The sequence below is a fragment of the Kogia breviceps genome, chromosome 7 (genome assembly GCF_026419965.1).
Source record: "Kogia breviceps isolate mKogBre1 chromosome 7, mKogBre1 haplotype 1, whole genome shotgun sequence".
Lineage (NCBI taxonomy): Eukaryota > Metazoa > Chordata > Mammalia > Artiodactyla > Physeteridae > Kogia > Kogia breviceps.
Window position 1 is genome coordinate 12,228,113 of NC_081316.1, and position 22,107 is coordinate 12,250,219.

At 37.0% G+C, this 22,107-nt stretch overlaps 2 protein-coding genes across 9 annotated transcripts in view; one reads left to right on the forward strand and one right to left on the reverse strand.

Annotated features, from left to right (window-relative positions):
- TCN1 (transcobalamin 1) overlaps positions 1-22,107 on the reverse strand; it is a 317,931-nt gene that overhangs the window by 238,191 nt on the left and 57,633 nt on the right. The gene's annotated exons all lie outside the window — the stretch shown is intronic.
- The window catches only part of MS4A13 (membrane spanning 4-domains A13), a 29,925-nt gene that overhangs the window by 6,140 nt on the left and 1,678 nt on the right, over positions 1-22,107 (forward strand). Inside the window, exon 4 of the mRNA XM_059069138.2 lies at positions 7,654-7,749. Coding sequence (XP_058925121.2) covers positions 7,654-7,749 — 96 coding nt within the window. The remainder of the gene's footprint in view (positions 1-7,653; positions 7,750-22,107) is intronic.

Below are 22,107 nucleotides of genomic sequence, written 5' to 3' on the forward strand. Positions count from 1 at the left end.
CCAAAATCAACAAAAGAATTCTGCTATTGATGCATATAGTAGTTGGAATTGTGTACAGCTACTCATTTCTGTTTTAACGTAGATATTTTCATATATAGCCTATTTTTGTGTCTCACATGAATTTTGCTTTAAGTCCTCAAATGCCAAATGTGTATGAATCTACCTTGCTTCCATTTAATTAAACATCCAATCACATACTTTGTACCAGAAAAATAACTATATTTCTTTTTAAGATAGTATCGTTCTCCAGTAAATGTGAATATCTTTACTGATATTACAGTAGATTTATTTCATTGTGTTGACTTTAAATTCCAAATAACAGAATATTAGTGCTGCAGAAGACTTCAGCAATAATTATAAAAATCTTCCATTTAAATTGAGAACGGATTGGAGTGGAGCTCCTCTTTGTTACTGAACAACAGAATGAAACAAATAACAATTTGGAAATTTTAATTCAAAATAATTCTGAGTAGAAGGCTCATTCTAGATGAGGGATAAACTTCCTTCTCCTCCATTATATACCCTCTCTCCATACCTGCAGTATATTATAAAGGGGACCATGAGATGAAGGGATGCAAACATGGAGAACAAAAGCCTAGAAGACAACAAGATGATGAGAGAAGATGCAGTAATCCCTCCAAATAGATTGTCTGGCATGAATGTGATGTATTGATTTAAATAAGCATGCATCAGATTTTCCTTGTAAATTGTAAGAAAAATTCTCATTTGCCCTGGAAATCCAGTCTAGGTACCTTCAATTCTTATTTCAGGGGCAGAGATAGGGAGGGGTGGAAGTAGTAAGTATAGAATTGTTTCAAGTTATTTTAGCTTACCACTCTTACTCATAAGCTTATAATCTTATTTTAAGATAATATGGCACAGTTGCCAAGACTTACCTTTGCAAACAGTATTACAAACCATTGTACATTGTATTTGTCTGACGTGAACTCAGTACTAATGATCAATTTCACAGTCTCCCAAACACAAGTTTCAGCTTCGTTTGCTGTGATTAGTTACACAAAATGAATTTGTATACTGTCTTTTCCTAGAGGCCTTATAGAATTATATACCTGCATTTTCTAAGGCGACCAATATTTTACAAGATTTTTCATATGCCAGCTTTCTAACATAAACAAGTGGCCTGGCTAAATCCACAGACTCATCAAGTTATCAGTGTTCTCAGGTAGGTTCAGCTATCCCCAAAAGTTCATGCCTCTGAAAAATATTTCTCGTACAATAAATCCAGAGCTAGACTGCCTTTGTTCAGATACTACCTTTCATATTCACTGTGTGACCCCTTGGACAAGTTTCTTAACTTCCCCGTTCTTTAGTTTCTTTATGTGTAATGGAGAAGATGCTATCACATATCTAAAAGTTAACTGCTCTGTCTCTCCCAAACTCCAAGCCTGTTGTTCTAATGTTCTAATGACTTTTCTACTTGACTATGCTTCTGTCATCATCATCTCAAACTCAATTTATATACAATGGAAAATGTTTACCTCCTCAAAAGTACTGTACTGCAAGACTCCCTTATTTCAGTGTCCTAGGCTCAAAACCTTGATGTAATCCTCACCCTTATCTTTTCACTGTCTTCCCAATTACCAAGTACTGTTTATCATTTACTTAAATTTTTATTAATTAAGGATCTTTGGGTTGTGACAAGAAATATAGCCCAAATTGACTTCCCAAAAAAGGACACTTACTGACTTAAGCTGGATTCAGAGGCTTAAGTTATGTGTTGAGAACTCGATCACTCTGTCTGTTCTCTTCCTATTTGAACTTCTCTGGCACACAACTTGCCACTTTCAGGGGAAGAGTTTGTCTGAGAATAACACTAACACACATAAATTATGGAGTGTGGGCAAAATTACTTTTTACAGTCTTGCCAACTAAGAGGTCACAAGTACTTCCCAGCTAAAATGCTATGATTATGTTTCTGTCAGTAAAATTAAATGAGAATTCTTTACTTTGCCATTTCAAACTCCCTACAGTCTTTTCTTTATCTTCCTGTTAATATCATCATGGATGAACACTTTACCTGAATTAAACTTGCTTTATCATTTTCTCAAAACATGTTATGTTCATTCTTGCATTCAGTATTTTGCTCACATTATCAAACTGTAGGTCATGTGATATATAATTTAGCTTTATTATTTTTTTAATGTCTCCATTTCTTAATTATTTTGTCACACTCTTAATTTGTTATTAAATTCTTTCTGAAACAAAATTAGGTTACAAAGAAACAAGTAAACTAAAGCTGCTTAGAATATTACTTTCCTCCTTCATTTTTCTTAGTCTTTATTTCAAAGGTCCTACCTCTTTACAAAGCCTTCCTAGATATGAATGGCTTAAGGTGAGTCTCCTGTCCCGTATAATTGTTGATCAAGTTCTTAGCCATCTTGATATCTTTAACCTTATCATATGTTACCTTATATTATCTTTCTATATTTTCTATTGAATATAAACTGAGAAATCAGGAATTTTTGTCATTTCATTCTTACCATCTAATCTCTACCACCTAATAATTTCTTGCATACAAAAGATATTAAACAAACCCAACAGAAAAATGGGGGAAGATGAAGAAATTGAAGGAGAGAGAATTATGATGTTATTCTTTCTAGGTCAGAATATCATTCTTGTCTTTCCACAGCCAGCACAGGAACTACATTTATTTTCAGGCTTAGTACCAAATCATCATCCTCATATGTAGTTGAAAGTACCTTTCCAATAGCAACAAAAGAGATCTGCTTTATTTATCCCAGAAATCACAATCACCTCATACTTCCAAGTGAAATGTTTCTCTTTTTGAATTTATTCATTCTTCCATCTGATACTATAGCAATTTCTGTGTGAGATTTTTACACATGTAACTTTAAGTAAGTTTGTAATTAATAATAGCTGTTTTAATGATGAGAATTGCTTGATGAAATCTCTTGGTAGCCCTCTTATCATTGGAGACAGAATAGCCAAATCTTGTTGACTGAAGAGTTTGGACAGTGAGCTGTGCCAGAGACTCTAGTGAAGAGAATGAGAATGAAGAGTTGCAAGAATTGAGACAAGACTGCTGAGTGATGAAGAGCAAGAGTTAAAGCTGATAATGAATTGGGGGAATGAAAGCTAGGAAAGTGAAGCATTCCCTAGGAATGCCTAGGGAAATCATATGGTGAAAGAGGCTCATTTATTCTTCTGTTTCCCTTCTTTTCCTTGACTCTCACATTAGGAGCTCCTTCCATGACCATATGTGCACTTACTAAAGATAATAATGCAAGTGAGGTCAGTGTGCCCTCTGGGCTTTTCCACAGTCTGGGCGGAGGGCCGATCTCCATGTGCTTCCTCTCTGCTTCTTCAGGTTTGCCTGGGTTCTTAGCTGAGAGAACCGCATTAGGACTGGGCACTTTTCTTGGTGCTGTGACTTGGCTCAAGACTGGACCTCACTACAGACCTCTACCATCCCTACACATCTTAAAGACAGTTTCCAAGATCTTTTAGGTATCTTAAAATCTTAAACTTGGAGGAGACAAGATGGCAGAATAGAAAACTTGAGCTCACCTCCTCTCACAAGCACACCAAAACCACAATTAACTGCTGAACACCCATCGACAAAAAAGACTGGAACCTACCAGAAAAGATATTCTACATCAAAAGACATAAAGAAGAAACCACAACGAGACAGCAGGAGGGGCACACTCGTGATATAGTCAAATCCCATACCACCCAGGTGGGTGGCCCCCAAACTGGAGAATAAATATATCACAGCAGTTCTCACACAGCAGTGAGAGCTCTGAGCCCCACATCAGGCTCCCCAGCCTCGGGGTCTGGTATCAGGAGGAGGAGCCCCCAGAGCATTTGGCTTGCAGGGCCAGTGGGGCTTGATTGCAGGAGCTCCAGAGGACTAAGGAAAACAGAGACTCCACTCTTGGAGGGCACACACAAGGCCTTGCATGCACCAGGACCCAGGGCAAAAGCAGTGACTTCATAGGAGCCTGGGCCAGACCTACCTGCTGGTCTTAGAGGGTCTCTTCGGTAAACACGGAGTGTCTGTGGCTCACTCTGGGGTCATAAAAGCAGGTGGCAGACATATCAGGGAGTATTCATCTGTATGAACACTCCTCAAGGCAACATCTTGCTTTGGTCATTAGCACCAAGGCCTGGCCCCACTGAACAGCCTGTAGGCTCCAGTGTTGGCATGCCTCAGGCCAAACAACTAACTAGGCGCGGGGGGGGGGGGGGGGGGGGGGGGACAGCCCCACCCATCTGCAGACATGCTTCCTAAAGACACCCTGAGCCTACAGCCACCTCTAGACATGCCCTTTGACACAGTCCTGGCAACCGGAGGGCCAAGACGCAGCTCCACCCACCAGTGGGCAGGCACTGGCCCCTCCTGCTAGGAAGCCTGTACAAGCCTCTAAACCAGCTTAACCCACTAGGTGGCAGACACCAGAAGCAAGAAAACTATGATTCTGCAGCCTGCAGAAATGACTCCACAACACAGATCACAAACTTCGCTGGGACCAGCTGGCCCCTGGCCCTTGGATGATGAGAGGGGAGTGTACTGTTGGGATACATAGGACATCCCCTACAGAGGGCCACTTCTCCAAGGTCAATAAAGGTAACCAACCTACCATTTACATAAAAATACAAATAGAAATTTAAACAAAATGAGATGGCAAAGGAGTGTGTTCCAGAGGAAAAAACAAGATAAAACCCCAGAAGAACAACTAAGTGAAGTGGAGATAAGCAATCACACAAGAAGTAGTTCAGAATAATGACTGTAAATATGATCCAAGAACTCAGGGAAAGAATGGATGTACAGAGGGAAAAGTTACAAGAAGTTTTTGACAAAGAAAATATAAAGAACAACCAAACAGTTGAAGAATATAATAACTGAAATGGAAAACATACTAGAAGGAATCAAAAGCAGAATAAATGAGCCAAAAGAACGGTTCAGTGAGCTGGAAGACAGCTCCCTTTCATCAAGTGATGAAAGGGAAAAACCTACAACCAGGAATACCCTACCCAGCAAGTCTCTTGTTCAGATTTGATGGCTAAATCAAAAGCTTTACACACAAGCAGAAGCTAAAAGAATTCAGCACCACCAAACGCATTTTACAACAAATGCTAAAGGAATTTGTCTAGGCAGAAAAGAAAAGGCCACAACTAGAAACAAGAAAATTACAAAATGGGAAAGCTCACTGGTAAAGGCAAACATACAGTAAAAGTAGGAAATCATCCTCACACAAATATGATATCAAAACTAGTAATTGTGAGAGAAAGAAAGTACAAATAGAGGATATTTTAAAGGCACTGGAAATTAAGAGGTGAGCAATTTAAAACAATCATGTGGATATATACATAGACTGCTATACCAAAAATGTATAATACATATACACTCAAAAAAGAAAAAGGAACCCAAACATAATGCTAAAGAAGGGAACAAAAGAGGAAACAAAACAAAAAAGACCTACAAAAACAAATCCAAAACAACCAAATGGCAATAAGAACAAACATATCAATAATTAACTTAAATGTAAGCAGCTTAAATGGTCCAACCAAAAGACATAGACTGGCTGAATGGATACAAAAACAAGACTTGTATATATGTTGTCTACAAGAGACCCACTTCAGACCTAGGGACACATTCAGACTGAAAGTGAGGGTATGGAAAAAGGGATTCCAAGCAAATGGAACTCAAAAGAAAGCTGGAGGAGCAATACTTATATCAGACAAAATAGACTTATACTAAAGACAGTTACAAGGAACAAAGAAGGACACTACATAATGATCTAGGGATCAATCCAATCAATCCACCTCAGTATATATAAGGCAAATGTTAACAGACATAAAAGGAAAAATTGACAGTAGCACAATAATAGTGGGGGACTTTAACACCCCACTTACATCAATGGACAGATCATCCAGACAGAAAACCAATAAGGAAACAGGCCAGACACATGAACATTAAATGACACATTAGTCCAGACAGACTTAACTGATACTTATAGAGCATTCCATCCAAAAGCAGGAGAATACACATTCTTTTCAAGTGCACATGGAGCATTCTCCAGGAGAGATCACATGCTGGGCCACAAAGCAAGCCTTGGTAAACTTAAGAAAATTGAAATTGTGTCAACCATCTTCTCTAACCACAAGGCTATGAGATTAGACATAAACTACAAGAAAAAAAACTGCAAAAAAACACAAACGTGGAGGCTAAACAATATTCTACTAAACCAATAAATCACTGAAGAAATGAGAGGAGATCAAAAAAAATCCTAGAGACAAATGAAAACAAAAACATGACGATCCAAAAAACCTATAGGATGCAGCAAAAGCAGTTCTAAGAGGAAAGTTTATAGTGAAACAGGCTTACCTCAGGAAACAAGAAAAATCTCAAACAACTAATCTTATGCCTAAAGCAACTAGAGAAAGAAGAACAAACAAAACCCAAAGTTAGTAGAAGGAAAGAAATCATAAACATTAGAGCAGGAATAAATGAAATAGAGACTAAGAAAACAATAGAAAAGATCAATGCAATGAAAAGCTGGTTCTTTGAAAAGATAAACAACATTGATAAACCTTTAGCCAGACACAAGAAAAAAGAGGAGAGGGCCCAAATCAATAAAATTAGAAAGAAAATTGAAGAAGTTACAATGACACCACAGACATACAAAGGCCCATAAGAGACTACTACAGGCAGCTAAATGCCAATAAAATGGACAACCAAGAAGAAATGGGAAAATTCTTAGAAAGGTACAATCTCTCAAGACTGAACCAAGAAGAAATAGAAAATATGAACAGACCAATTACAAGTACTGAAATTAATCTGTGATTTTAAAACTTACAATAAACAAAAGTCCAAGACCGTATGGCTTCACAGGTGAATTCTACAAAACATTTGGAGAAAAGTTAACACCTAATCCTCTGGAACTATTCCAAAAAATTGCCAAGGAAGGAACACTTCCAAACTCACTCTTTGAGGCCATGATCACCCTGTTACCAAAACCAGATAAAGATACCACACAGAAAAAGAAAATTACAGGCCAATATTACTGATGAACATAGACGCAAAACTCCTGAACAAAATACTAGCAAACTGAATCCAACAATACATTAAAAGGATCATACACCATGATCAAGTGGGATTTATCCCAGGGATACAAGGATTTTTCAATATCCACAAATCAATCAGTGTGATACATTATATTAACAAATTAAAGAGTAAAAACTATATGATCATCTCAATAGATGCAAATGAACTTATTTACAAAACAAATAAACTCACAGACATGGAAAACAAACTTATGGTACCAAAGGGGAAAAGGAGGGGGTGAAGGATAAATTAGGAGTTTGGGATTGATGTATACACACTACTAAATATAAAGTAGATAACCAACAAGGACCTACTGTGTAGCATGGGTAACTGTACTCAGTATTATGTAATAACATATAAGGGAAAAGAATCTGAAAAAAAAAATATATATATATATATACATACACATATACATATATACACATATATGCATATATAACTGAAGCACTGTGCTGTATACCTGAAACTAACACAACATTGTAAATTATACTTCAATTTAAAAAATTGTTCTAATTTTTACAAACGATGATAATGCAAGATGTCTTCCTATTTTCTGGTTTCAGAAACTTGGGAGAGAAATTTCACGTGTTTTACTGGGCTTCTACCCCCTGGAATTGTGTACTGCTTTCACATACATGATCTTCGGCTCTGTTGGTTTGGTAAGTTTTGATGTAACCCTCTGGCAAATCTAGAGATGTAGATTTCTAGTAAGCACACTCTAGGAGGAGATGAAGTGTTCTGATACAATATGTTTGGAACTAATAAAAATAGAATTTGTGATAATATTTACTTCACTTTTTAAATTTTTTCTTTTTTGTTTATAAAATTGCAAAAGTAATATGTGAAACTGAATATTAAAATTTAAAAAATTGTAAAATGTTACTCTCCTCTTAATATAGTCCCCATCATGCTCACATATCAAAATCTATACAAAAAGGCATGCACACACATACACACACTTTTCTTTCCTACTAATTGTGTGATCATCTTATTTTGGTACATGCTTTTTTTCTCAGCTATCATAAACATCTTTCCATTGTAAGCATATGTAAACAATGCCTTTTAATAGCATCATAGTTTTCCTTAGTATTTATTTGAACGTTCCTTTATTGCTGCTGCATATTTAACTTTTTTCTAGTTTAAGTTATAAACAATGATGCAGTGAACATCCCACTACATATATCTTTGCATACAAGACTAGTATTTCTGTAGGTGGTTGCTTCCTAGAAGTGTAATTGCAAGTTTAATAACATCCCAAAATGCTGTATTAATTCACAAACCCACAAAAGTTGATGAGACGTTTCCTCTCAGCCTTAAAAAAAAACTAGATATCTAACACTCATTCATTCTTTCACAAATACTTATGGAGGGCCTATTATTTACTAGGCAGTGTAATAGGCACTCAGGTTGCAATGATTAACAAAACAACATCCCAACCATCAAGCAGCCTGCACTTCAATGGGAGAGAAAGACAATAAACAAACAAATATATAACAATTTCAGGAAGTGGAAAAGTGTTATAGGGTAAAACAAAACACAGTAAGGAGGTAAGACAAAGATTATTTTACATAGGATGGTAAGGGAAGACCCTCTGAGCAGAGACTAACTGAAGTGCATAAGTAACTATGAGACTACATGAAAAAGGATTTTCTAAGAAAAGGGAATGGTGGGGCTTCCAGAATGACTGGGTAAGGATATGGCAGATTTCCCTAAAAAGAAATTATAAAACTGGACAAAATTGTCAATAAACGACCTTTTAAAGATTCTGGAAATTTACCAAAGCATATGACAAATTGAGAAGTGTTTGTTTAAGAAAAGTTACTGAACCTTGGGTAAGAACAGTGGATGTCTGTGACATTTGAGCTCGGAGGGGCTTTAATTCCTTCCAACTTGCCCCCTCGGCCCCAGGTTCCTTTTTTGCAGAAGTTTACCTGGGTGAGTCAGACTGTGAGGACCAGCAACCTCACTGCTGGAGAGGGCTTATTTTATTTGGAGCAGAGCAAAGAAAGTTTTATGACCAGGGGTATTAAAACAGTAGTGATCTCCATTGCAAACAATCTGGAAAAGCCAATATAACACCTAGCCTAACTAAGATTACAATACTTGTTGAGGCAAGAAATTGGCAACCAGCCAGAAACTTAACAGGGAGATTCTGAGAAAAAGATAGCCAAAGTGGGCCTTGATGGTATCCTATTTATCCCTTGTGGCCTGGAATATTACAAATTTGGGTGAGACTGCATACACTAAGGAAACTGGAGAGGGCCCTAGTAAGCTCTCTCACTCCTGGCTGAATAAGAGGCCTTGCAAACACAAAATAAAAGCTGTGACAGATTTACAAATGGCCTAAACTTTGAATACCTTCCTTAAGCTATACTGATTCATTGACTAAGTGTGGTAGTCTTACTAGCTTAAGATGTATATTACTTTGCTGGGGCTGCCATAGCAAACTACCACAGACTGGATGGTTTAAACAACAGAAACTTATTTTCTCACAATTCTGGAAGCTGGAATAATTCTAAGATCAAGGTGTTGGCAAGTGTTGGTTTTTTCAGAGGCCTGTTTCCTTGGCCCTTGGATGACTTTCTTCTCTCTGTGTCATCACATGGTCTTCCCTCTGTATGTGTCTGTGTCCTGATCCCCTCTTCTTATAAGGACATCAATCATATTGGATTGTGGCCCACCCTGATGACCTCATTATGACATCACTACTGCTTTTAAAGACCCTATCTCCAAATACAGTCACATTCTGAGGCACTGGGTAGGACTTTAACATGAACTTGAGGGGAAACATAGTTCAGCCCATAACAAGGTGTTTAAGCATGGCCTCTAAGCAGTCATTGGCTGACCACTTATTCTGACCCAGGGGAGAACCCTAGGAGACCAGGGTTAAAAATAAAAACAATAATTAAAAACTAGAAAAAAGTAAGCAGATATATCAGAGGCCACATACTGCAGGGGACACAGACTCTACTAGAATTAGTTCAGGCAAGTCACAAAGGAAAGCAGTAACAGCCACTCCAGAGGGAAGCTGAGGCAATCAGAATCCAAAGTCACTAAAATAAGTTATCTAAAATATTCATTTTTCAACAACAACAACATTTGGCCTGCAAAGAACAGGCAATAGTGTCCCATACACTTGAAAAAAAAAGTCGTCAATAGATACAGTTTTTTTGAGGGCACAGGAGAACAAATGTTGGACTTCACAAAGAAAGACTTCAGAGAATTAAAGGAAAACGTGTTTAAAGAATTAATAGGGGCTTCCCTGGTGGCGCAGTGGTTGAGAGTCTGCCTGCCGATGCGGGGGACGCGGGTTCGTGCCCCGGTCCGGGAAGATCCCACATGCCGTGGAGAGGCTGGGCCCTGAACCATGGCCGCAGAGCCTGCGCGTCCGGAGCCTGTGCTCCGCAACGGGAGAGGCCACAACAGGGAGCGGCCCACGTACCGCAAAACAAACAAAAACAAGAATTAATGGGTGATGCAATGACTCATCAAATAAGAGTATCAATGTCTATTACCTTGATTGTGGCAATGGTATCACTATGTTTGTATATAGCAAATAGTACACATGAAATATATGCATTTCTTTGTATATCATTTATGCCTCAACGAAGCTGTTAGTCTTTTAATAAATAAGAATATCAATAAAAGAGAGCGAAATTATTTAAAAGCATCAAATGGAAATTCTGGAATTTAAAAATACAGTTACTGAAATGAAAAACCCACTAGAGGAGCTCAAGAGCAAATCTGAGCTGTCAGAAGGCAAAATCAGCAAACATGATAGACCAATATAGAACGTCCACTCTGAAGAACAGAAAACAAAAATGAGCAGAGCCTCTGAGATTTGGGGGACACCATCTAGTGCACCAACATATGCATAATGAGAATGCCAGAAGGTGGGGGGACAAGAAAAAAACTTGAAGAAATAATGGCCAAAAATTTCCCAAATTTGAAGAAAAATTACATTCTATCCATGTAAGAAGCTCAGTGAGCTCCAGTTAGAATAAACACAAAACGACTCACTCCTAGATGCCTCAGAGCCAAACGGATAAAAGAAAATCTTGAAAGCAGCAGGAGAAAAATGACTTCATGTGCAGTGTCACCACAATAATAGCTGACTCATCAGAAACAGTGGAGGCCTAAAGGTAGTACGATGGCAGGTTAAAGTGCTGGAGGAAAAAAACAGTCAAGCATGAATTCTATATCCTTTAAAACTGGCCCTCAAAAATGAAGGTAAAATAAAGACATACACAAAGATTACAAAGGCACAAAGGAAGGGGAAGGAATACAGCTACATGTGAACAAAGTTTTTATATCTTACTGGAATTAAATTAGCATTCATCTGAAGCAGATTGTGATAAGTTAAAATGCATATTGTAATCCCTGACCAGTGACTAAGAAAATTCCCCAAATTATAGTAAAATAAAGTTAACAGAGAAGTTAAGATAATACACAGAAAGTATTTAATTAAAAAAAAAAAAACAAGGAGGAACATAAAAGACATGAGACATACAGAAAATAGCAAAACATCAGACATAAATCCAGCCATTTCAAAAATGACATTAAAATAAAACTACAATGAGATGTTAAGTACCTAACAGAATGACTAAATTTCAAAGTACAGTTCTAAGCGATGGTAATGACTGGATAAGAGAAATTTCTCACACACCCCTAAGTGGCATATAAATTACTGCAACAACTCTGAAAATCTTTGGGGCATTATTTACTGAAGGTTAAGCTGTGCATACCCTATCGGTAATTTCAGTCCTTATTATAATACCCAGCAGAAATGTGTGTACACATGTAGCAAGATATACTTCCAGGGAAAAAAATAAACATATATATCAGTATTATTCATAATGGTACCAAAGTGGAAATGCATTCAGTGAGAGGCGAATATATTGAGAAAAAAATTCTACATAGAAATTAAAATGAGCAATAACTATACTTAACAGCATAGATCAATCTCATATGTATAATGTTGAATATTGAAAGGCAAATTCAAAAGAATGCATACTCTTTTATTCCATTCACAGGAAGTTTGAAATCAGGCAAAACTAAAGCTAAACTATAATGTTCAGGGAGGGATGGAAGCTGTTGGTAAAATTAGAAAGAAAAGACAGGATTGATTACCTAAAAGTCAAAACGGCATTACTTTCAAGGGAAGGCGTGGGTAATAATTGCGAATGTCATGACAAGGTGACTTTCGGGGTGCCGGCATCTGTTCGTGTTGCAGCAGACCTTATGGTCTCGGAGTATACCAAAAGTTACAAGTGGTTCAATAGCAAGTAAGAGAGTGGTGTGAGGTAGAGATGGAACAGAAAGGGGACAAATGGCACTTTCACATTTTATTCCATAAACATCAGTATTGCTTATATTTTTTAAAACCTAAGTACTTACTACATGTATGATTTTAGGAATCATAATGTGATTTATAAGAAGTTAATTTTTTTTTCAGTGTCACAAAAATGAAGATGATCATACAACTGTTACAGAGGAAGCTGAGAGTGCTTTTTAAAAACCTTAGAAATGTGAGAATTTTCCTGGTGCTCTCACCTGATGTGGGCCCTGGTGATACATCTGTGTAACGAAGCTGCTACAAAGTCCACAGATTTTGTGCAAAAGAAGATACAAAACAAGTTGAATTTCTCTTTTCAGTATTTCAGAAAATTCTTCACACACATTTTTGTAGGCTCCAGTTGGAAAGCTTTTCCCTAATGAAGTATGATATTATTACAAGGAAGAATTTATTTTCCAGGTACTCTGAATAGCTGTCAGCTCTTCCTAATGGAGCTTTTGTAAGAGACCATAAAAAAAGATTTGCGACTGTGTCTAGAGTACAAGCTACACAGACTTGGAGCATGATATTGTATAATTCTCAGGAGAATTTTAAATAATTTATGCCTCTACACGTAAAGAGTACATTTCAGTCGGAGTTCTTCTACCTGAGCTAGCTACCTGAGCAAAGTATGGATCAGAAGTCACCCAATTCAGTCCCTTCGTTGACTCCTCCTCTCCTCATTAAAGTTCCTTTCTGCCCTGAAAGTCTCTGCTGTTCTTTCTTCCCTTTCATTCCCCCTTCTTATTTCTTCTCATTGCTTGGATCACCTGTTCAATTGCTTTTCAAAGCGAACAGGCTGCTTTTCCATACGAAGGAAAATTTCCCAAGGATCTGTTGTGAATTCAGATTCATCCTTTCTTCATATATGGAAAAGAACTTCCGAAAGCCTTGCTCAGCAATATAAATCATGCCAGTGAGTATGTGTAGCTCTCTTAAATGTGCTGCTGTTTTTTATTTGTTCGTTTTCTGCCTTGTCTCTCAAGAGGTTTCATCAATTGTTATATCTAATAATACAAATTAAGTTTTTGTGGTTCTAAGAATGTTAAGCTTAGCTTACATACATTAATTGAGTGTCCACAGTGTGCCAATGAATATATTAAACTTCGGCATATCAAAAATTAATCAGGTGCTTCATCATGAAGAGTTTTTATTTTAAGGGAGGAAACAAACAGGTAACAAATCAGTGCTGCAGTGTGATACATGTATTAACAAAAGTATGAAAAAAGTAGCACGGAAAAGATAATGAGCCTTCTATTGGGAAATAAGAAGGAATAAAGTTTTATGAAGAATGTGGCCCCTGAGCAGGGGATTAATCATAGTTTACCAAGCAGATTGCAAGGTGGGCGGACATTTGGAATAGAAAGATTAGCTCATGCAAAAACAGAAATGTGAAAAAGATCATAGTATATTCCAGTAGCTAAAATAAATATATATTATTAAAACATAATAACAGGGAGGAATAGGTTAAGAGTGAAAGTTGGAGAAGTAGGAAGAGACCAGATGATGGAGTCAAATCATCAAAGACGATGACTAACTAAAGTATTGAACTATACCTCGCAGATGGGGAAACCACTGAAGAGCTTTTTTTTAAAAAAAAATATTTATTTATTTATTTTGGCTGTGTTGGGTCTTCGTTGCTGTGCGCAGGCTTTCTCTAGTTGCAGCGAGCGGGGGCTACTCTTCTTCGTGGTGCGCAGGCTTCTAACTGCAGAGGCTTCTCGTTGTGAACACGGGCTCTAGGCACGTGGGCTTCAGTAGTTGTGGCTCGTGGGCTCTAGAGCACAGGCTCAGTAGTTGTGGCACACGAGCTTAGTTGCTCCGTGGCATGTGGGATCTTCCCAGACCACGGCTAGAACCCGTGTCTCCTGCATTGGCAGGCAGACTCTTAAACACGGCACCACCAGGGAAGTCCCCCCCTTGAAGAGCTTTTAAGGAGGGAAATTATAAGCTTGGATTTAAGCTTGTAAAAGTATTAAATAGAGGGAAATGCATTAGAAAGGATAAATTTGATAAGAACAACTAGAGTGTGTGTGAGAGTAATGGATGACTACTGCAGTGACTCAGACAAGCAGTGAATAAAGGGTAAGTTTTAGTTTTGTTGACTGATTAAACATAAGGTATGAAGGGGAAAAAATGAATCTAAAATGACCCCCCCCCATTTCTCGATTGGGTGACACCTGCAGTGATACAAAATGTAAAAGACACAACAAGTTTGAATAAAGTGATAAATTCCATTCAGAATAAGTTGAGTTTGAGGTAGCTATGAGATATTAAAGTAGAGACGTCTGTTAGGCAGTTGAAAGTACATAACTGGAGGTTGGAGAAAGGTTAGCTAAATAGAAAGAGATTGATTTTGATGGCTATTTAAAATATGGAAATAGGGTTTCCATTTCCAGCAGTTAAAAACCAAGTTCTTGCAGCCCAAGCCTCCTACAAAGAACACAACAGAAGCAAGCCAAAATTTTAACACATCTGCTGTGAGAAGGTATTGGAAATCTAGGATTTAAGGGAGCTGGGATTTAAGGAACCAAGATTCCAGAGTTGAGACCAAGAGATGATCCAGACTTTTCGCATAGCTTTTCCCCCAAATGCATTTTCTGAATCACAAACAGCAGATGAGACGTTAAGAGGATAAGAGCTTCCAGTATTCTTAAAGAATTGTGAAGAAGACAGTAATTGGAGCTCGTGCCCACCAGAGGACAAGAAGCTCATAGACACCCAGGACTTCCTGTTACAATCCTTATTAGAGCTATATCCTAACAGTAAAGATGAGCAAAAATGAGCCATCCCTCTCATAGACTGATGCTCAGCTCAGTTACAGATTGTATTAAAGTGAGCTTCCCCAAATCTAACATTCCACCAAAGCAAATACAAATCATTTCAAGAGGAAGATAGCATTATCCAGAGCATCAAGTTATACACAGTTTTTTCATACACAAGGTCTGGAATTCAATCAAAGTAAAACAAGAATGAACAGAAATCCAAGAAAAAAATGCAGGCCCAAAATAGATCCAATAACAGTATTATAAAATTTTAAATGACAAGATTTCAGCAGAGAAATGAAAATTCTAAAAATGAATCAAATGGAAATGAGAAATAGCACAACTGAAATTAAGATCTAAATGTATGAATGTAACAGCAATTAGACATAACTGACAAGAGATTGGTAAACTGGAAGAAAGAGCAAAAGGAAAAATCAGACTGCAGCATTTATAAAAAGTTGGAAAATGCAATGTGGGGGGAGTGGACAGGGTAAGAGACATGATACTGGTGAAAAGATCCAATACCATGTATTTGGAAGTTCAGAAGGAGAGTAGAGATAAGAGAAAATAAGTGATGTTTAAAGAGATTATATCTTGGAATTTTCCCAAGTTTATTTTTTTTAATGACAAATTATAGATTCAAGAAGGGTTACAATCCTAAGCTAAGTAAATATAAAGAAACCCACATCTAAGTACATAATAGTAACACTGCATAAAACCAGCCACAAAGAGAAAAGTCTTAAAAGTAGACAAGGAAAAAAGACATTTTGCCTTCAAAGAACGACGATAAGAAGAATGGTGGCTGACTTGTTAACCAAAACCAATACAAGCCAAAAGTCTTCAGCAATGAATTAAATTTTTAGTAAGTGTTCTTCAGACAAAATAGAAATCATCTCAGATGAGAACTTGAAGAAGCAGCAAAGGATGGAAAAAAGTAAAATTTTTAAAGGATAAATGTCTGAGTAAATATAAATAGTGACAACATAAACAGTCATTTCCTGGCATACTAAAATATATTTTTTAAAGACTGAAATAGCACAAGACAGGTGATAAACGTAGTTAGAGTGTTCTAGGGTCTTTGCCTTGTCTATAAAGCAGTAAAGAAATAATTTACAACAGCCCTTAATAAATTGAGGTTGCATGTTGTAACCTCTAAGGTAAACACTGAAAGAATAATAAAAGACTGTATAACATCCTAATAGTCCATTAAAATGAAATAAAAATACGTGAGAAATCCAAAAGAAGTCAAGAAAGGCAAGAAAAGAAACAGAACAGAGGTAAACAAAGTAGTATTAGAGAAAATATTAAAGCAGGAAAAATTCTTGAGATGAAAAGGAAATTTCATCAGAAGTGTCAATCTATTAAGAAGATATAATTCTGTATTATTCTGTATGTGAATAATATTAAAATCCATAAAGCCAAAGTTGAAAGAACTAAAATAAGTAATAGATCATCCATGATTATACTGGAAAATTTTTAGCAACTTTTCTCAATAATTGATGGAACAAGCAGGTAAAAATCAGTAAGACTATAGAAGATCTGAGTAAAACACAACACTACTCACCAACTTGAATGGCAAAAAATTCCACAGTGATAATACCAACTCTTTGGAATCATGTGGAGATCCTGTAACTTACATACCCCTTGCTGGTAGAAATATATAAATTGCTTAAACCACTTTGGATACCAGTTTGAGAACATGCAATATGGAAACCTCATTCCTAGGTTTGAAGCGTAAAAATTAGTATATATTAGTACATATGTTCAACAGAAGACAAGAATATCCATAGAATAGTCACAGAATCAGTATTCCAAACCCCAGCTGGAAAAAAATAATCTATAATTCCACATCCAAATGCTCATCAATGGTAGAATAATTTCATTAAATAAATTAAATGTTGAGCAAAAATATCAAGCACAAAGTATTAACTACTTTAGGATTCAATTTGTTTAAAGATCAAAGCCAACAAAATACCTATTGGAAGTCAAGATTGTGGTGACTTTTCAGAAGAAAGGATGGAAATTAACATAATTCTAAATAATCCCTAGGTTAAAGAGGACGTCTCAAGGGGAATTTTAAAAAAATATTTTGAACTACATGATAATGCAAATGCAACCTATCAAATTTATTGTAATACAGCTAGAACAGTGAAATTTATAGCATTTAATGTTTACATTATAAAATAGGAATTGTCTTAAATCAATCTAACCTCTGAGCTCAAGAAACAAACAATAAAAGTAAAATGAACCCAAAGCAAGCAGAAGGAAGCAGAAAAATAAAAGGAATTCAGAAAAATGAAACCCCCCCCAAAGAAACCTGATTCTTGAAAAGATTGATGAAATTGACAAAACTTTAGGAAGACTCACAAAGAGAAGAAACACATTACAAACATAAGGTATGAAATGAGATATCACTATAGAGGTTGCAGACATCAAAAGGATGGTAAGGGAACACTACAAACGACTCTATATGCATAAATTTGACAACTTACTTGAAATAGACCAATTCCGTGAAAAGTGCAAGCTACCACAACTCACTAAAATGAAATAGGTCATTTGAGTATTCCTATAGCTATTTTTCAAATCTAATTTATAATTTAAAACTGCCTTCAAAAAATGTTCCAAGCCTATGTAGTTTCTATGGAATATTTTAAGAAAAATTAATGCCAATTCTACATAATCTCTTCCTGCCTCTTCCTGAAGAGGCAAAAACACTTCCCGTCATCCTGATGGCAAAACAATAAAAATGCAGTACAAAGAAAACTACAGACCATATCCCTCATGAATAAGAATGCCAAAAAATTCTTAGCAAAGTATCATTAACAAATATAATAACTTGAATGGACCTCAAGAGCATTATTCTGAGTGAAAGCCAATCTCAAAAAGGTCACATACTGTATAATTCCACTTACACTGTTGACCCTTGAACAACACAGGTTTGAACTGCATGGGTCCACTTATACAAAGATTTTATTCAATAAATACTACAGTACTACATGATCTGTGGTTGGTTGAATTCATGGATACAGAGCCTCGGATACAGAGAGTTGACTGTGGGACTTGAGCATCCATGGATTTTGGTGTCCCTGGTGGGTCCTGACACAAATCGCCCATGTTGTTCAAGGGTCAACTGTGTTAATATTCTCGAAAGAAAAACATGGAGAAATGGAAAACAGATTACTGGTTGCCAGGGTTTAAGGATGCTAGAGGTGGGTGTGAATACAAAGGAGTAGCATGAGGGACATCTTTGTGGTAGTGGAATAGCTCTGTATCTTGATTGCATCAGAGGTTACGTGAATCTACAGGTAGCCCCTGCTTTTAAATAAAAATTCACTTTACATTAGTTCACTTTTACAAAAGACCGACATTAGTACCTGTTTTCACTAAGTGAAAGAAATCTGAAGAGGGTTTTCACTTTTATGAGGAAAAGAAAGCAAAAATAGCACCCAGTGTTTAGTTTGCAGCGAGCCCTTAGGCAGAAAACACTCCAAGCAGCAAGAGTGGCACCGCCAAGCTCCTTCCCCAGGAACTACACTCAGCATCTCAGCGTCAAGCCACCATAGCTTTGAACTGTGTCTCTGAGCATCTGCGCTTTATCTCGATTTATTCTGTGCATCTGATAGTAAGATGTATCCTAAGGTAATTACTTTTTCACTTTACACCATTTCAACTTACAGAAGGTTTCATAGGAACACTCTGTTTTCAGATGGCAGAGGAAATCTGTACATACATGATGAGATGGCGTAGAACGATACACACACATAGTACCAATATGAAATACCTAGTTTGAATATTGTACTATAACTACATAAGATGTAACCATTGGGGATGCTGGGTAAAGACTACATGGGGCCTCTCTGTACAATGTAAGCTTTGTGAATCTATAATTATTACGAATTTAAAGTTCCAAACAGAAAACATATGGGTTGTGATATCACTGGGCTGGAGAGGGGGCTTCTCAAGAGACAGTAATGTTTTCTTAAACTGGGTGTGGGTTACATGGATTTTCACTTTGCTTACTTCATCTAACTGTATGCTTGTTATGTATAGCCTCTGGTATATTTAATTCAGCCCAATTATTTTTTAAAATATGAGAATGGATGAAACCAACCAGGATGACAGTATTGAGTGAATAGTTAAAGAGTACTGAGGGAAGAATTCTGAAAAGAACTAGTTTTAAGATCATGACAAGAAAGAAGGTGCAACAGAATCTGGGAAGTGGTCATAGGGGGAAGAAAAGAAAGTTAGGGAATTATAGTATCATGAAAGCCAAAGGAGAATGGAGTTCCAAGGTAGGGATATTCAAGTTAGTCAAATAAGTCAGTAATGGAAATGGCCAATAATAAAGTCTCAGAACTTACATCTTGGGTCAAATTGCAGGAAGTTAAAAAGATTTAGCAGGATGTGAAAAAGTAGAGACAAGAAGGTTAGGGGAAACTTAAGCTTGCATATAGGCCAAAAGAAAGGAGAGGGTAGGGTACAGAGAATTGATAAATGGTACATTCATCACAAATGGTAACAAATGATCACAAATTCTTCACATCCCCATATGCATGCTCCTTTGAAATGTGACTTTGAAGATCCTAAATACATTAAACATTATTAACAGATCTTAAGGCAAAAATGGACAGCAATGAAATTAATAGCAATAATGGATAGATTATCCAGATGAAAAGTCAATAAGGAAATAATGGACTTGAACTATACTTTAGAACAACTCAGCCTAACATATATACAGAAGGTTATATCCAACATCAGCAGAATACACATTCATCTCAAGGGCACATAGAACATTTTCCAGGATAGATCATATATTATTAGGTCACAAAACTAGTCTTCACAAACTTAAGAAGACCGAAACCATACCCGTTATCTTTTCCAATCAGAATGGTATGAAACTACAAATACGTAACATGAGGAAAGCTGGAAAGTTTATACAAATGTGAAAAATAAAAAGCTCTGAACAACCAAAGTGTCAAAGAAGAAATCAAAAGGGAAATCGAAAAATATTTTGAGACAAATGGGAATATAAATACAACATGTCAAAACGAATGCAGTGAAAGCAGTTCTAAGAGGGAAGTTCTAAGAGGCATTCTTAATGAATGCCTACATTAAGAAACAAAGATCTCAAGTAAACAATCTAATCTTACAACTCAAGGAACTAGAAAAGGAACAGACTAAACCCAAAGTTAGTAAAAAGAAGAATATAATAAAGCTTAGAGCAGAAATAAATGAAATATAGACTGGAAAGACAATAGAAGAGATGAACAAAATTAAGAGTTGGATTTTGGGAAAATAAAATAAATAAGATTTTAAAAATTGGGCTTCCCTGGTGGCGCAGTGGTTGGGAGTCCGATGCAGTGGACACGGGTTCGTGCCCCGGTCCGGGAGGATCCCACATGCCGCGGAACGGCTGGGCCCGTGAGCCGTGGCCGCTGAGCCTGTGCGTCCGGAGCCTGTGCTCCGCAACGGGAGAGGCCACAACGGTGAGAGGCCCGCGTACCACCAAAAAAAAAAAAAAAAAAAAAAAAAAAAAAAAAAAAAAAAAATTGACAAACATTTAGCCTAGACTAAGAAAAAAATAGTTGACTCATATTAATAAAATTATAAAAGAGGAGACATTACAACTAATACCAAACAAATATGAAAGATCATAAGAGAATACTGTGAGCAATTACATGCCAACAAATTAGATAACTTAGAAGAAATGGATAAATTCTCAGAAACCTACAACTTACTAAGAGTGAATCATGAAGTGATAGAAAATATGAACAGACCAATAACAGGCAAGGATGTTGAATCACTAATCAAAAATCTCCCAACAAACGAAGTCTCAGTACTAGATGGCTTCATTGGTGAATCCTACCCAACATTTAAAGAATATCAGTCCTTCTCAAACTCTTCCCAAAAATTGAAAGGAAAGAAACATTTCCAAACTCATTCTACAAGGCCAGCATTGTCCCAATACTGAAGCCAGACTAGTACACTACAAGAAAATAAATTACCGGCCAATATCCCTGATTTAAAGTAGGTGCAAAAATCCTCAACACGATATTAGCAAACTGAATTCAACAGTATATTAAAAGGATTGAGCTTCCCTGGGGGCGCAGTGGTTGAGAGTCCGCCTGCCGATGCAGGGGACGCGGGTTCGTGCCCCGGTTCGGGAAGATCCCACATGCTGCAGAGCGGCTGGGCCCGTGAGCCATGGCCGCTGAGCCTGCGCGTCCGGAGCCTGTGCTCCGCAACGGGAGAGGCCACAGCAGTGAGAGGCCCGTGTACCGGGGGGAAAAAAAAAGGAAGATGATTAAGGATGAAGCTGAAAAGATAGGCAGAACCAGCTCACATAGTGCCTTTTTGGCCTTGTTGTTAAGATTTTATGTAAATGTAGAGAAAAGGCATCCAGAAAATGAGCTGAAAGAGGGAAGAGGTTTATAGGAGAGTGAAAAGATCTAGAATAGCTCTATCCAATAGAAATATAATATGAGCTATGTGTGTAATTTAAAATTTTCTAGTAGCCACCCTAAGAAAGTAAACAAACAGCTGAAATTAATTTTAATAATATATTTCCTTCACCAAATATTTCAAAAATATTTAGATATTTTACATTCTTCTTATCATATCAAGTCTTGAAACTCTGGTGTGCATTTTACACTTAAATGCACACCATTTTACACTTAAAATACATGTCAGTTCAGAGGAACGACATTTCAAAGGCTTAAGTGCCACATGTGGCCAGTGGCCGCTGGTTTGGGCAGTATGGGCCCTGAAGCTTCAGCAGAAGTCACAGAAAATGTATCCATCACTCACCCTACCCGAGGACTCGCGGTTCCAGAGAGTGAGCAAGTGCTTAGAAAACTATTGCCCTCAACACAAAGCAAGGTTTTTCAGGCCAAGGAGGTGCAGAACGTTTCTTGTGA